General features: G+C 53.7%; 1 protein-coding gene across 1 annotated transcript; it reads left to right on the forward strand.

Moving 5' to 3' along the window:
• The first annotated feature begins 13,974 nt into the window (after positions 1–13,974).
• LOC148591586 (olfactory receptor 14C36-like) lies at positions 13,975–14,892 on the forward strand. The gene has a single exon (XM_088537271.1). The coding sequence runs from the start codon at positions 13,975–13,977 to the stop codon at positions 14,890–14,892; it is 918 nt and encodes a 305-aa protein (XP_088393397.1).
• The last annotated feature ends 1,574 nt before the right edge of the window (positions 14,893–16,466 follow it).

Below are 16,466 nucleotides of genomic sequence, written 5' to 3' on the forward strand. Positions count from 1 at the left end.
TCCTGAGCATCACCCCATGGAGAAAAAAACACAGGTGAGGCTGCGGCAGAGCAATGTGAACCCTAGAGCTCTCTGGAAAGATTTTCTGCTTGAGGGCAGTGCCTGCTGGACACACTCGGACACATCAGTCCTTGGGACTTGGCAGCTCTCACAGGCCATGTCGTTCACGCACAGCTCGTGGCCACATCTGAATTCTCTAGGGATTTTCACATGACTGAGAGAGCTGATGGTAATTTTAGTTAGTCCTGAGTCACCTTTTTCAGCTATGGGCCCTCTATAGGAGACATCTTCTCCAAGCAGCTCTGTTTCCCATTGCTGGAGCTCTCCCAAGACTCTCCTAAAGCACAGGGAAATCTTTCTGCCTCTCACCTTTTTCGCCATCTCCGTCTCTCCTCCTGGCATGCTCTCTCTTTCTTCCCATAGGATCTTGTCTCTGACAAAGATGAGGACAGCTGGAAGCAGTCCTGAGGCCAGAAAGAGTCCCGCGAGGAGAGAGAAAGCGTGAGCAGCAAAGTCAGCGGGAGGTGCCCAGGACACGGCTGTCCTGCGGCCTCCTGCTCTGCTGCCAGCAGACGCCACCAGTGCCGTCCCTCGGCCTCCTCTGCTCCCAGCGGAGCAGCTGGTGCAGAGCAGCGCGGCGCCCAGAGCCGGCCCAGGGCCTGCACTGCGCGGGCCTTGCTGGGAGCCGTGGGGAGAGGCTGCGGTCGCCGTGGGGAGAGGGGAGCAGCTGCTGTGAGGTGGGACATCCCTGTGTGACCTCAGCGCACAGCCCTCCTGGGCACCCTGTCATGGCCAGGGCCACCAGGGGCCCTGCAGCCCCTCTGTGACACGGCCTGGCCTCACAGTGGGGCGTTCACACATCACAGCTGCCCTCTCCCCGCGGCGCCCCACGACCGCCCCACACTTCCCTGCATGGCCTTGGTCACAAAAGGCACAGGGAGCTGCTCTCGCCTCCGCCTGCTCCAGAGCTGCTGCTCTGCAGCCACACGGGCAAGGACAAGGAGGCGTCACGAGAGCGCGGGAGGTGCCTGCTGGAAGGGCTCTGCAGGACCAGGAGAGCCCAGAGGACCAGGTTCTTCTGGTCAGCGAGAAAGAACCTTTCTCCCACTTGACGGCATCCATCTGCGACCATGGGGATGCCGAACAGGAAGGGCAAGGAAAGCCTGGAGCGGGCCCTTGGAAAGGCCGGCCGCTTGCCCCATGTGGCGCTGCGTGGGCGCCAAATGGAGGGTAAGGCCTTGTGGAGCTCTGCCAGGAGGGCTGTCCAGGGGCTCTTCCCCAGCAAAGCTGCTATGGAAAGCCAGGGATATGGGGGGATGGCTGGAGAGGGCTGGGGACAGCCCCAGAACCCTGGCCGAGGCTGCCTGCGTGTGATAGGGGACAAGGTGGCCCCATGGAGCCTGGCTGCAGTCGGTTTGCTGAAGTAACTCTGTTAGACAGGAGTCCTTGGCCTCTGTTCCCAAGAGATTTCTATTCTAGCCCATGCAGAGAAGAGTCCTGCCAGGGTCTCCGGCTCCCACGGGACATGTCACCTGCCCAGAATACCTCAGGGCAATCCATACAAACCCAGGGAGGAGAGACTCCAGCAGAAAACACCTCCCGCCAGGTGAGACTCGTGCAGGAGGGTGCTGTTGTCCCCAGGACAGGGAGTTCCTGCCTTGAACACAGGGTCTCTGTGAAGGCTGAAGGGGAAGGAGCAGCTCCTCTTCCCTCTGAGCATGGGGTCATTTCTCCCCTCACCCTGCTCCCAGTATGCAGAGCATCTGGAGAGCCCCTGGCAATGCTCAAGTGGGAAGTGCAGGGTCTCCAGCTGCTCGCTCTATGGAGCAGCAGGACAGATTTGCCTGAGGGACCCAGTGTTCCCAGTGCTTCACGAGTGCAGCAGGGACAAGGGTGCACATGCTTTCCCCCTTGCTTTGCTTGCCAAGTGTGCAAGCTTTCTCGGAGCTCTGCTCCAAACTGAGCTTCTGTTGGAGGTGAGTGCGAAGGGACTGAGAGAGGATGGAGTCCTTGGAGGAATGGACAGGATGTAGGTGGAGATGGCGCATGGCTCGTGAGCATGAACAGCCAAGTGCTCCAGTGCTCCTACCCACTGCCCATGGTGCTTCTCCCTAGAGTACACGTGCCGTGCCTGGCAGGCTCCCCCTGGGTGGAGGAGAATGGCAGGAAGAGACTCCTGAATCCTTGCGAAGTCCAAAGGATGGTGAAGGAGTGCCCAAACTGCAGGCTCATTGCGGAGGTAGGAGCTCTGGTTGGACACAATTCCTGTGGCACCTGTCCCTGGAGAAAGGCCTGGTTGCATGGCTGGCCCTTTCACGAAAGAACTTCCTTGGGTTCTACCTGCACAGAGGAGAGTCGCTCTGTATTTGTCTCTTGTATGCTCTGGCGTCTTGCATTTTGTGGATCTCATCAAACTCCCTTCCGTGCCCTCTTGATGCTGGCAGTGGCCGTGGGGGCTTCTGTTGGATGACCAGGCTCTGGTCTCCTGAGCGCTTGGAATGCTTGTGGCAGAAGATGCAGTTGTAACTAAAGGGGATTTGGGAGTCCACCAACCGTCTGGGCGCAAATGGTTGTGAGCCTCCTCCCTGGGCTCGAAGCTCCATGTCAAGCAGCAGGAGAGAGGGTGAGAGCTGCACAACTGATCCGGGGAAGGCGGTTTGCTTTTCTCTCTCCCCGCAGAATACCCGCAAGGTTCTAGAAAAGCTGGATATGGACTCCTTCTGGGAGGCATATGCCAATGAAAGTGTACATCTAAGGAACAAGGTAGTGGCAACCTTGGAAGTCTTTCAGCCTTGCATGGCTGTCTGATGCAGAGTGAGAGTTTCTCTCTCCATACCTTCATCTCCTCCACTTTTTCTTTTCCATCTCTCGCATGACAGCCTGCTACCAAGAAGGGAGGCATATGTGTAGAAGACTCTTCTCTGGCCAGAAGAGAAAGGCTACATAGAACAGGAGGGATGCAGGACCATCATGTAAGAATTTAATTGGAAAAGGAGGCCTTTGGGAAGAGCATGGGAAGGAACTTCTCCATACAAGCTTGGGAGGTGTGCTCAAGAAACCTTGGGAAGAGGCACAGGAAGAGCAGCCAGGCTTGGCATGCTGCAGGGAAGAATTTGGAAGGACATCCCATATTGGAGGCACAGTATGGGTGCTGGGGGGTACCTCTATGCAAGGTTAGCGGGAAACAGCCCCTCTGCTCTCAATGTCATTTCTGTCTTTATTCCTTGGCAGCATTTGGGTGCTCCAGTGCAGAGGATTCCCCATCCGCCTGACGGGCCCAAAAAACAACCCAAATCAATACTGAAACGGGGAAATCGTCCCTCTCGAGGGAAGAGGGTCACGTTTAAGCTGCCGGAACCTGGGGAAGGGTAAGTGCGCACACCTGCGGCAAAGGCCTGGCAAGGCCAAGTACCCATTTCCCCATGTGTGGGATGTCCCCTTCCCCACTCCTTCATCCACAGCATCGATAGCAGCATCCACTGGCATCTGCAAAACCCATAGGAGCAGGAAGACTCTCCCTCTGGGAGCCTCTGTGCTGCCCTAACTTTAAGGCTAAAGGCACTGGCGGGCCAAAGGGGCTCTGGGTACACAAGCGATGGCGTGTGCTGGGTGTGATGGGAGGGCTCTCAGGCACAGGGTAAGAGAGGATTTTTCACTGCTGTGGCAGGAGTACATCACGGTGGGGATCACAGGCTCTGCTGCCCATCAAGAGGAATAGCTCTCTGGAGAAGGAGGTGCAGAAAGCCACCAGGAAGCTCCTGCAGCAATACCAGAGGCAGCAGCACTTTCCTGGGTAAGAACCTGCTACCATGGGGAGCAGTTATGCTCCCTTCCAAATCTTTCCTTCTCTGGTGAGCAGCACCTGGGAAGGAGGATCTGCTCCTCAGCCCTGTGCTGGCACTGCAGCAGACTTGGGAGCATGGTACCTAAGCCGCACAGCCCTGCTGCCCCCACAGAACTGTTGGGCACTCAGGAGGGGATGAGAAGCTGCAAGCATCTCCTCCTTAGGAAGGGCCTGAGAGTGGCCGTGTTTGTCTGCTTTTCTCCTCACAATCAGCCTCTTTCTCTTGTACTCTGCAGCAGTCAACAGACATCTCGCCTCCTGGAGAAGAGGGAGAGGTACCGCTGATCTCCAGACAGGCTCCTGCACCCTCAAGTCTCCTATGTTGTATTAAATTATTTGTTGGAGTGGATGTGAAGCAGGAATCTGCAGCCTGGGTTCTTTGGAGGGAGATTGAAAGAAAGTTTAGGAGACAGGGACTGAGCTGACTCTTTGTGCACCCAGATCAGCAGCTGCATGTGTCCACTCTAGTGTCTTGGGGGGCTTTCTGTCCCCATGCTCTGAGACCATGCCATGTGGCAGCGGGACCCTTGGGGAACTCCTTTGCCCTCTTTGGAGGGCATCTGTCCTGCATGTTTCCCCCACAGGAACATTCTGGCCCTCTGCCCTTCATTCCTTGGCAAAGCTCAGCCCAAGATATTTCCTGTGAGCCTGATGGGGTAGGCAGTGCTGCACGGCTGTCACAAGCGCCTCTTTACCACTCTTGGGCATAGTGAACATGAACCTCTCCACCTCTCTGCCTCTGTTTGCATGAACAGCTGGCAGAAGACTCACGATAGGCAGCCTTTGTTCTTGTGGGAGACTTCGAACTACCAGATGTTTGTTGGAAATACTATAAGGCAGAGAGGAAAGAGTCTAGGATGTTCGTGGAGTGCATGAAGATAATTTCCTATCACAGTTGTTAAGTGGCCAAGCAGGGGAAGAGCCTGCAAGAGTGGCAGGGGCCGGGGCATGGCAGAGGGCAGGCGCGGCTGTGACACGGGATGTGCTCTGCGACGCCAACCTGTGTCACAGAGGGGGCCCGTCCCCCTGCTGCCCCCAGGGCGCAGGGCCAGGGCTGGCCCTGCAGTGGGCAGGGGCTGTACGGGGCCGCTGCTTGTGGGGCTGCCATGGGGCAGGAAGCAGCCCCGCGCCAGGATGGTCCTGCCTTCACAAGACCTCCCACCTCCTGGTTGTTGCTGTTTTTTGAAGTGCATGTGGTTTCCAGCCCTTCTTGCCACATCAGCGTCTGTTTGTGCATTTTCAGATGCAAACTCCTTACCTGCCATCAGTAAGCAATGAAAAGATTAATGTCAAGCAGTTCTGTAACTATGTAAATAAATAGAGAAGGGGGATGACAGAAGCTGTCCTGAGGATGTGCACAAGGTCAAATCTGACACAGCCCCATGAACTAGAATCATAGAATCATAGAATGCTTAGGGTTGGAAGGGACCTCTAGAGATCATCTAGTCCAACCCCCCTGCATACGCAGGGACACCTAGAGCACGTGGCACAGGACTGCATCCAAGCGGGTTTTGAAGATCTCCAGAGAAGGAGACTCCACAACCTCTCTGGGCAGCCTGTTCCAGGGTTCTGGCACCCTCACTGTTAAGAAATTTTTCCTTAAGTTCCTATGGAATTTTTGGTGTTTCAGTTTCCGGCCATTTCCTCTAGTCCTATCAGTGGCCATCACTGAAAAGAGACCATCACCGTCCTCTGCACTCCCTCCCTTGAGGTACTTATAGACACTGATTAGATCCCCTCTCAGTCTTCTCTTCTCCAGGCTGAACAGGCCCAGCTCCCTCAGCCTCTCCTCATAGGGCAGATGTTCCAGGCCCCTGATCATCCTTGTAGCCCTGCGCTGGACTCTCTCCAGCAGCTCCACATCCCTCTTGTCCTGTGGAGCCCAGAACTGGACACAATACTCCAGATGCGGCCTCACCAGGGCTGAGTAGAGGGGCAGGATCCCCTCCCTTGACCTGCTGGAGACGCTCTTCTTAATGCACCCCAGGATCCCATTGGCCTTCTTGGCCACGAGGGCACACTGCTGCCTCATGGTCAACTTATCATCCACCATGATCATGGACAAAAGTCATAAGTAAGATCATTCCCAAAGAATAACAAAGATTGCCTTTTCCAAAACTTCAGGCAGTTTTTAACCTTATGAAATACATTCTCATTCTTCTTTTTTGGCAGCACCTTGTTCGTGCACTACTTTCACCATGGCCATGAAGTAAGGCAGGAAGCAGAGCCCTAGATAAAGTTCTCAGGAGAATCTGTGCTAAGGCCACCTCTGCTCTTTTCTGGACTATCACCTCTATCTTAAGCAGCACAGTGCATGAAACCCTGCTGAGGAAGTGAAGAACAGCGAGCCGGCTTTGGTGCCTCCAGGAGGAAGACTGTCTTCTGCCACAGACTGTCCTCCATCCCACTTCTACCCAAAGAGCAGCCCACAGCAGTTATCATGGAGCTGAGGCTCACCCTCATCTCAGCCTGTGCTCAGACTTTGTGCTCTTTCATCCCACAGGACGTTGATCCTGTTTTGCCAAATGCCAAACCCCCAAACCAAGCGCCAACCCCAGGCAACGCTATAGCTCTGCCCAGGCCACACACTTGCCAGGGCAAGGACAGAGAAGTGACCTCTCCAGTTGCTTCTTTCAGACATTTCTCCGGCTTCACCTTGTTGGTGAAGGTTGACTGAAGCCAAGCAGGGCTGCACTTGCTAGAATCCCAGTCCCATTCAGCAGTGAGCCCACATTTTCCTTCTTCATTATTTACTCTTACTGAAGCAGGAGCAGGGAGATTTGGCTTTCATCAAACCATCCTTACTGTGCTGAACAATTTTTGTGGCTTCCTCCTTTGCAGCCTCTTCCCCTGGTTTCCACATGCTTGCCTTATTGACTGGAAGACCACATGTCAGTTCCCTGTGTAGTCAAGCTGAGCTCCAGAGATGTTTCCTAATTTTATCAACTGTTTGTATGGAGCATTCTTCTTCTTGACAAATGCTTAATTAATGACTGCCTTTCCTGAGGTCCTCCACCTTACATAGCTTCTTGCCTTTGTCCACCCTATGGAAGAGCTCCCTGTATGCAGGCTGTTCATTCTGCTTGGCATTCTCAGCAAGTCTGCTGATGATACCAAACTGGGAGGAGTAGCCGATACCCCAGAGGGCTGCACTGCCATCCAGAGGGACCTGGACAGACTGGACAACTGGGTGGTGAAAAACCTTATGAAATTCAACAAGGCCAAGTGCAAGGTCCTGCACCTGGGGAGGAATAACCCCAAACACCAGTACAGGTTGGGGACTGACCTTCTGGAAAGCAGCTCTGCGGAGAAAGACCTGGGTGTCATGGTGGACGACAAGTTGACCATGAGGCAGCAGTGTGCCCTCGTGGCCAAGAAGGCCAATGGGATCCTGGGCTGCATTAAGAAGAGCGTCTCCAGCAGGTCGAGGGAGGTGATCCTGCCCCTCTACTCAGCCCTGGTGAGGCCGCATCTGGAGTATTGTGTCCAGTTCTGGGCTCCACAGGACAAGAGGGATGTGGAGCTGCTGGAGAGAGTCCAGCGCAGGGCTACAAGGATGATCAGGGGCCTGGAACATCTGCCCTACGAGGAGAGGCTGAGGGAGCTGGGCCTGTTCAGCCTGGAGAAGAGAAGACTGAGAGGAGACCTGAGCAGTGTCTAGAAGTACCTCAAGGGAGGCAGTGAGGAGGATGGTGCTGGCCTCTTTTCAGTGGTGGTCATTGATAGAACTAGGGGAAATGGCCACAAACTGAAGCATCAAAGTTGCACGGGAACTTAAGGAAAAATTTCTTGACAGTGAGGGTGACAGAGCACTGGAACAGGCTGCCCAGAGAGGTTGTGGAGTCTCCTTCTCTGGAGATCTTCAAAACCCGCTTGGATGCAGTCCTGTGCCACGTGCTCTAGGTGACCCTGCGTGGGCAGGGGGGTTGGACTAGATGACCTCTAGAGGTCCCTTCCAACCTTAAGCATTCTGTGATTCGATGATTTCCCCCTGCTCATCTTCCCTGGTGGTCTCTCGTCAAGAATTCCATGCTGCCCTTGAAGGAATGTAGCCATTCAAATGATCTCACCACATCTCCCTTCTTCTAACTACATGGCACTCCTGTGGCAACTTGTGCATCTCCCTTTGCACCTGGCTGCATGCCAGGCTACATGGGAGGCTTTTCCATGTTCCTCCCACACCTAGCCGTGGTCTCCCTCTTGGTCAGCACTGGCACCTTTGCCTACTTGAAGCCCCCTCCATCTCCACCCCAGCTCTAGATCTGGCCCTGGCCACTTTGTACTTGGTGGTGCCTGCATGTACAGCATGAGGAACAAGGAGCTCAAGGATGCACAGAGGAAATGGGTTTACTTGGGGATATTCCAACAGCAATAAGCTGCACACCACTCTTTGAAAGTGATTTCATAGCTGTTCGAGGTGGTTTTGCTGTTCTGTTTTGGATAAGCCTATTTGTACACAAATATCTAAATTCATCAGAAAGAGGACTGGATTCAGGTGTCACTTGTTGGTGCCCAGGCCCCTGGAGAGGGTGAGTGCTCAGGAGGGATCTGCTGAGGACAGTCCCACTCATTACAGAGCTGGGACAGATGCCCATCCTCCGGGAAGGGGCTATGGAGCCACCGTGGAGCACAGGAGACCTCCAGGGGCAGAACATGCCTGGAGTGGGGGTGAGTGCTGTGCTGGGAGAGGGGCTGCCCAGAGGGGCTGCGCAAATGATTAATGTATTCAAGACATAGAAAATATGGAGGCGAACACAGAGATTTCCTCTACAGTCCAATGGAGAGAGCAGGGGACACTAAAAGGCAAGGGCAGATAAATAATTCTTCACAGCAGATTCAGCAAGTTCCTGAAGATTTCCACTCTTTCATCACTGGAAAACATTGAAAACAGCCCTTCATCTCTGCAGGCAGAGCTCAAGTGTCTGAGCACCAGCACCCAGCGGAACCTGGAGATGTCCCAGTGTCTCTGAGTGATCTGCGTGGGCTTGAGAGCTCTCGCAGGGACCTGCGGGAGAGCAGAGCCCCTCAGAGCTGCAGAGGGAGGCTGGGGACAGGGGACCACGGCACCTGGAATGGCACCAGCTGTCCAGGACTCTGGGACTGCATCCCACCCACTTCTGAAAATCACTTCCCTTTTCAAGAACAAATGATCATGCCCAAGTCTAGTGTGCAAAAATACAACAATGAATAAAGGTGAAAAGTATAACAAATGATTTTTTGCTTTAATTCTTTCTCTTAATTTCTTTCTAGATTTGTTTTTAAACAAATTTTCTAAACCTTTCTGTTACCATCAGGCCTATACCTGTAAGGTTTCCTTGTCCCACTCAGAGCCCAGCGCTCAGAAAAGCCCCCTGCCCACAGCTGTCCCTGCCACCCCTCACTCTCTGCACAGAGCACATCGCATTCGGAGGTGTCGTCCTCTCTCGACTGGTTCAGGAAGTTGGGGACCAGCTTCAAGGGAATGCTCTGTTTTGGAGGGCCAACTTTGCACAAACTCAATCTACCCAGTTACATCAACGCCCAGGGCCAGGAATAAATGAACCTTCCCCAGAAGAGCTCTCAACTCTTCCCTCATCCCAGCTCCCCTTCGACACCATCCTTGTGCTCCTCGTGTTGGTGCCATCCCCGCTGCCTACCTCTCCCTTCAGCCCCACTGCTCACCTCGCTCCCGCTCTCCTGCAAGCCTGAGAGCCCGTCTGTGGGCTGGGAGCAGGCGTTCGCCTGCCGCTCCTTGTCCATGTTCAGGATCCTCTCGTGGGGACCTGACACTGGCACCGAGGGGAGCTGCTCCCTCCTGATGGAGCTGCTGTCCCCAGAGTGGGGATCCTGGGATATCTGCCCCCAAGAAGGACTTGGTCACCATGGGGACCATCCCCTCACAATGGCCTTATGGGCATGAAGCCACTGCCATCACAAAGCCCTAGTGGTTTCTATGGGGAGCCCATCATCATGCCCTAGTTCATCATCATGGTGCTTTGGTGGGGATCCATAGCAGAGATCTACACAAGGCCGCTGCTCTTGCTCTGCCTACCAATCCTCATCCCTAGAAACCTGACTGAATCTCTGTCCATCCCTAAGCAGAGCTCTCTGCATCTCATTGTTCTCTCCAGGGTTTCCGTTGTCTACATCACCTGCACATTTCCCTGCCATCCCAGGCCATCAATTCCTCACTCTTGCTGGAGTCTTCTTCTGCCTGGACTCACTCCCTGTTTGTCCCTTAGCCAGCTGCTTGGTGACCATCAGTTTGGCATACAGGAACAGTCTCCTTCCAAATGAAATGTGACAACCTGCAGCCTTGCTGCCTTGCTGTGGGCTCAGCTCCAGGTCCTCCTCCAAATCCCGCTAAAAAAGAAAAAGTAAAGTAAAAAAAAAAAAATCTTTGCTCATTGTCCTCTCCATTTTCAGCTTGTAATAAGCTGGTATGAGTGTACAATAAAGCAATACGAATTGTGATATCTGAAATGCAGAATTAAACCATGAATTCTTAGGACATGTATCTCCTTCTTACATCAGTGCATGCCCAGATGTGCTGGAGGCATAATCCGTGCATCACTGTGCCAGAGCAAAGGCCACCCCAAGGACACTGGCTGAAGACTCCAAAGCCCATGGAGAGATCAGCAGGTTGTGATGAAGCTCCAAAAGTGCCTTTGCCCATTCTGCCTGTTGACGGCGTCAGTAGCGCCTTTGCTGGGCCTGTCTGGCCAATAAGCACAAGAAAGGAGATACTCAAGGGGGGCTAGGCACCGTGTGAGTGCCATAGGGACCATGGGTGTATGTGTGCAGGTGCTGTAGGTGGGCACATGGAGCACTTGTGACTGTCACACCTGCCTAGCCTGAGGGACAGGGCAGGATGGCAGATTTCTTGAAGCAATCTCTAGAAAAGTGAAGGTGCTACTGAAGAAGTCCCTGTTCATACAATCTAGCAGGGTGAGCAGGCATTCAGGGGAGGGGAGCTAGAAGGGTTTGAGAGTTCAGAGACCAGAGCACAGAGCTTGGAGTGATGTGCCTCCTCTTTTTGCAGCATTCTGCATGTAGGTGGGACAGTTTGCATGTAGGTGGGACAATTTTCCCTACAGTCAGTGCTGGAATTCATTGATTAGGGTAGAGGTAGGAAACTCAGCATAGTCTGGGGCACTTGCCCAGGAAGCACTGCAATGGGGCATGGTTTTCCTGCAGGTGCCCTACTGTATCTGCTAGAGACATGTGATTTTTGCTGGCCATCCCAGGCATCTGGCAAGGCCCTGCCAGCACTTTTCTATGCCATCAGATCAAGTATCTGCATTGAATTACCAGAGATGCTGCTTAATACAAGCATCTTTCTATGCCTCATCTTCATAGTTAATGGGGCTCCTGTTGTATTTAGGATCTGGGGTCATTTCAGCTGGGCAAAGCAATTGTCCTGAGGCCCCCACCCTGATGCTCTGGGATGATGCAGGTCTCCAAGGAGCTGCATCAGACAAAGTAGGTACTGGCACATGCCTTGAACCTCCTCAATCTTTTCAACTGTCCCCAGGTGTTTGTGCAGGAGCCACTGACTCCCATCCTCCATCTCCAGTGATTGCAATTGCAGCTTAGACAAGGAGCTCTCTTGCAGACTTCTATGTTGTGCTCACTTCAGTTTTGAAAGGGGAATCACTTGACCTGCCTGTGGAGTTTGCAGGATTTTTCTGAATCCCACTTCATGCCAGGGACTTCTAGACCAGCATGAGATGGGCAGAGTGACTCATCCCCTGAACCTACTGTGAGGGTGACAGAGCCCTGGAACAGGCTGCCCAGAGAGGTTGTGGAGTCTCCTTCTGTGGAGATCTTCAAAACCTGCCTGGATGCCACCCTGTGCCATGTGCTCTGGGTGTCCCTGCAGGAGCAGGGGCTTGAACTTGATGATCTCTAGAGATCCCTTCCAATCTTAACCGTCCTGTGCTTCTGTGAAGAGATGAGCATCAGAGGTTTCACAGGAGCACATTTCCGTTTCTCACAGGTAGTCATGCTCTGATGAACAGACTTGCAATCTTGGAAATAGTCGCTCTCCACTCAATGGGAAGAGACAACAGGTGATTACTTCACTCTATTCCCGTGAACATTTCCCAGGAGGAGGGAGCACAAGGGACAGAGAAGTTGGTGAGTTCAGCTGGGCCTCTGCTCCTGAGCGGGGCCAGGCTCCTGGGATGGAGGCAGCTTGTGGCAGCCTGTCAGCACTGCCCAGAGACAGCCGAGTGAAGGAGCAGCTCCTGTGCCAAGAGCAGCAGGGCTGCGGGCACTGCCTGCTGCTGCGGACAGCAGAGGAGAGAAGGCAGCGAGAGGGGAACGGCAGTGTGGAGCGGGAGGACAGAGGAGACCTCCACAGCTCTTGACATGGTGAGTTTGTGCTTACAGGACAATGCTACGGAGCTTGTTGAAGGGGACATAAGAACCCATCACACCCCATGGCTGGCAGCATTTTTCTCTTCTTTCTTCTGGCTTTTGCAGTGCAGAGGAAGAGGAGCTGCTTCAGAGCAGGGATTCTCTAACATACCACCTAAGGGCAGGGCATCCTGCTGCCTTCCCCAACAGAAACAGCAGTGATGTGAAGCCGGGGTGTGCAGACAGGGTGAGAGGTCTGCACTTCAGAGCAGGGTCCCTGCACCCAAAGGTGCTGTGTGCCCGCAGCAGTGACTGTGTCGCCTGTGAAGGTCAGCGCTCAGCCTGCCCGGGGAGCTCCCCACAGCACTGAGGGGAGAAGTTCTGGGTGGGAGGATTATCCTCTACCAGGACAGGCTCCTTCTCCTGCTGGGAGGTGCTGCGGGGGTCAGGTCTGCTCACAGGTCTAGCTGTGAGCACATTTCAGGGAACACTCTGCAAAAGGAAAGGCAAGGCAGGCATTGAGATGGTGCTTAGAATTTCCTTCCGCTTGGTAATAGGAAAATGGAAACAAAACTGTCAGATTTGGTCAAGAGACTGAGACTCATTGAGAGATTCAAGGAGCAGCCAAAGAGTCTGCCAGGGACATCTGAATGTCCCCTCAGCCATCCCTTAGTCCATAGACAGCACCAGCTTCTCCTGTGCTGCTGCATCAGGGTTTATCTAAGCTGCTCGTTAGCACGTGCAAACATGGGGGTGCCCCTGGACAGTCCCCTGCTCCTGGGAGGTTTCTGCAGGGAGAACTGGGTTCACTTGTGAGTGTCGCTGTCCTTCATGTGAGTGAGGTGCAAGTACATGACAGTGAGGGGCAAGGCTCAGTGATGAAGCAGGTCCCATGACAAAGTCCTTTTTCTGCTGTTGGAATGCACAAGGGTTCATGCTGAGCGTGATTGAAATGCCAAAGATTTCTGTTCTATCTAAGAATGCTCCCACACTGAGGAGGCACCTTTGTGTGTTTGTGTGTGCACCATCATATATATTATATATACGCACATTTCTATATCAACAGACTCCTTCAGTGACCCTTTTGCAGAGAAGACTTGATTTCTGCATATTGAAGAGTCCTGCCGTGGAAGGGGAGGCCATCGGCTCCTGCAGATTTTGTGCAGCAAAGCTACTCCTTCTCTGTGAAGTTTCTGGAATACAGGTGCAGATGGTGCAGTGGCATGAGGACAAGGTCTGTCTCTAGACATATCGACATGTAAAAAGAGGTAAGGTCTTTCCTTGCTTCCATTTGACTGTTCTCCTCCCTGGCTGGAGTAAGATCTGGTGCGAGAGATTCAGACACAAATATTTCTGTTGAGGAGGGCAAGATAGATGGGGACAAATCCTTCACAAAGCTCTTCTCCTTCAGACACAACCAGTGTGAGTGCTGTATTCAGCTCTGATGCTGGTGAATGGAGAATATTCCCAGCGGGTTTTCCGGGACAAGTCCCTTCCAAGCAATGCAAGACGCCATTCCCAGGCATCTCCAGAAACACTAATCAAAGAGTAGTTTGACACATCGAATTACACCTGCAGCACAGGAGGAACAACTCCTTTGGAGCCATGGGAAGCGGGTCCCTGCTGCAGAGAATACAGCCATTTCAATGTGGATCACCTGAAATAGCGCTAAATTAAGGGAGAGAGGAAATATGGGGGATTTCTGAGAAACTGAAATGGTTTGGCTCAGACAAGCCTGCTCTAAATTTCTGCTTTATTTCCTTCCTTGGACAGAACTCCCAAAGGAGCTAATGTCCAACAGCAGCTCCCTCAACGAGTTCCTCCTCCTGCCATTTGCAGACACGCGGGAGCTGCAGCTCTTGCACTTCTCGCTCTTCCTGGCCATCTACCTGGCTGCCCTCCTGGCCAACGGCCTCATCATCACAGCCGTAGCCTGCGACCACCGCCTCCACACCTCCATGTACTTCTTCCTCCTCAACCTCTCCCTCCTTGACCTTGGCTGCATCTCCACCATTGTCCCCAAATCCATGGCCAATTCCCTGAGGAACAACAGGATCATTTCCTACTCGGGATGTGCTACCCAGGTCTTCCTGCTAGCATTCTTATTTTCAGCAGAGTTTTCTCTCCTCACAGTCATGGCCTATGACCGCTATGTTGCCATCTGCAGACCCCTGCACTATGGGACCCTCATGGGCAGCAGAGCTTGTTTGAAAGTGGCAGCAGCTGCCTGGGCCAGTGGCTTTCTCCATGCTCTCCTGCACACTGGACACACATTCTCACTACCACTGTGCCAAGGCAATGTGGTGGAGCAGTTCTTCTGTGAGATCCCCCAGATCCTCAAGCTCTCCTGCTCAGATTCCTACCTCAGGGAAGCTGGGGTTATTGTGATTAGTGTCTGTTTAGCCTTTGGGTGTTTCGTTTTCATTGTAGTGTCCTACATGCAGATCTTTGCTGCTGTGCTGAGGATCCCCTCAGAGCAGGGCCAGCACAAAGCCTTTTCCATGTGCATCCCACATATGGCCGTGGTCTCCCTGTTTCTCAGCAGCTGCACGTTTGCCTACCTGAAGCCCCCCTCCATCTCCTCCCCAGCTCTGGATCTGGTGGTGGCTGTTCTGTATGCAGTGGTGCCTCCAACGGTCAACCCCCTCATCTACAGCATGAGGAACAAGGATCTCAAGAACGCCCTAATGAAACTGGCTTGGTGCTAGAAATAAGCTCCCTGTCCTTTCTAACAAGTGGTTCCTAATGCATCTCAGGTAGTTCTGTGCTTTGAGCATTCTCTCTGTGTTTATAATGTTTTTTTTACATAAGTTTTTGAATGCATCCTACTTTGCCACACGCATGATCCAGTTCTGTGTAATTGCCATACCTGCTGTAAATATGTCTGTCCTTGTGTTTCTGTCAGTCCTGGCTTCGCTCAAATAAAAGTGGATTTCCTCACTGCAGTACTTGAAGATTGGCCTCTCCTTCCAAAATCAGATTCTAAAATGTTCTCAGGGACTTTCACCATCAAAGTGTCTGTTTCTTTCTCAGGGCTCTTCAGGGCCTCCAGCAGTGGTCTCATGGATGATGTGTTAGGGAAGAAGGGCTGGATTCAATTCTCACCTGTGGGTTCTCAGAGCTCCTGCAGGTGGTGAATGGTCAGGCCATATCTCCCATATGACAGGGCTGAAGATGGATATGGAACCTCCAGGAGAGCACAGAGCATCTCCAAGGGCGCCATGTTCCTAGCAGTGAATGGAGCTTCAGAAACTCAAAGGGAGCCACCCAAATGGAAAGGACAAAAACAACGAATGTCTACGCTAGGGAGAGCTCTGCAGTGCTGCAAGAGGCAGTGGGGACCCAGGAGGCCCAGGGAAGGGAGCCTGGAGAGTCACTGAGGTCACCTTCAGTGTCAGTGTTTGGCTGCCTGGGCAGCTCCTTCCTGCCGGCCTCGGTGCCTGTAGCCAGAGGACCAGCCGGCCCTGCCCAGCCTCCCTCCCAGCTCACAGGCCAAGGACGGCTCTGCACCAACCCCAACGTGGTACAACAAGGGCTGGGCCCAGCAGGGTTTGTGGGGGGACAGGGCAGTGCGGGCTGTCATGGGGACCATGTCAGAGGGACATTTCTCCAGGGCTGAGCACCCTGCCCTGGGTGCAGTCTGCACAGTGGAGCCGGGGAGCCATGTGCGGGTGTGGGGATGGGCACACATGGAAGCCCCCGTGTTCCGCTTGGGAGAAGGGTACCTGCCAGGAGCTCTCCCACCTCTGCCCCACCAGCACCAGTGATGACCAGCCCTGCTGCTGCACCCACACTTTCTTGGTGCTGAACTCAACCACATCCCCAGGCTGCTCCCTACAGTTGGCTGCAGGGACACCCATGGGGTCTGGCCATTCCTGCTCCTCACAAGCCGCTTGTCCAAGGGAATGTTGGAAGAACAGGCTGGCACCATCCTCTTGGCCCTGCACTGCCTGTGACTGTCACAAGTGAACAGTCCCCTCCAGAGAATGATTCCTGGGACAGGCACTTGGGAACAAGCAGCTGGCAGTGTTGATGGGAGCCCATTTGGGACATGCCCTCTGGGTGGACAAGGAGGCCTCAGGCTGCCCTCAGCCTGTTGGGGAGGAGTTGTCCGCTGGGAGGAGTGTGGGGAGGAAGGACATGAGTCCTCCTGTGGTTGGCGAGGTGAAGGTGCTGACATGTGGTGGAGACCAGGACACTGCTGCCTCCTAGGTCCTCTCCCAGCTCCTGGGAGGTCATTGCAGGAGCCAGCCAGCCCTGGAGAACAACTATCCCCACAGCC

This window comes from Tinamus guttatus, unplaced genomic scaffold (assembly GCF_059628265.1).
Source record: "Tinamus guttatus ecotype Peru unplaced genomic scaffold, ASM5962826v1 Tinamus_guttatus_pri_ptg000735l, whole genome shotgun sequence".
NCBI classification, from domain to species: domain Eukaryota; kingdom Metazoa; phylum Chordata; class Aves; order Tinamiformes; family Tinamidae; genus Tinamus; species Tinamus guttatus.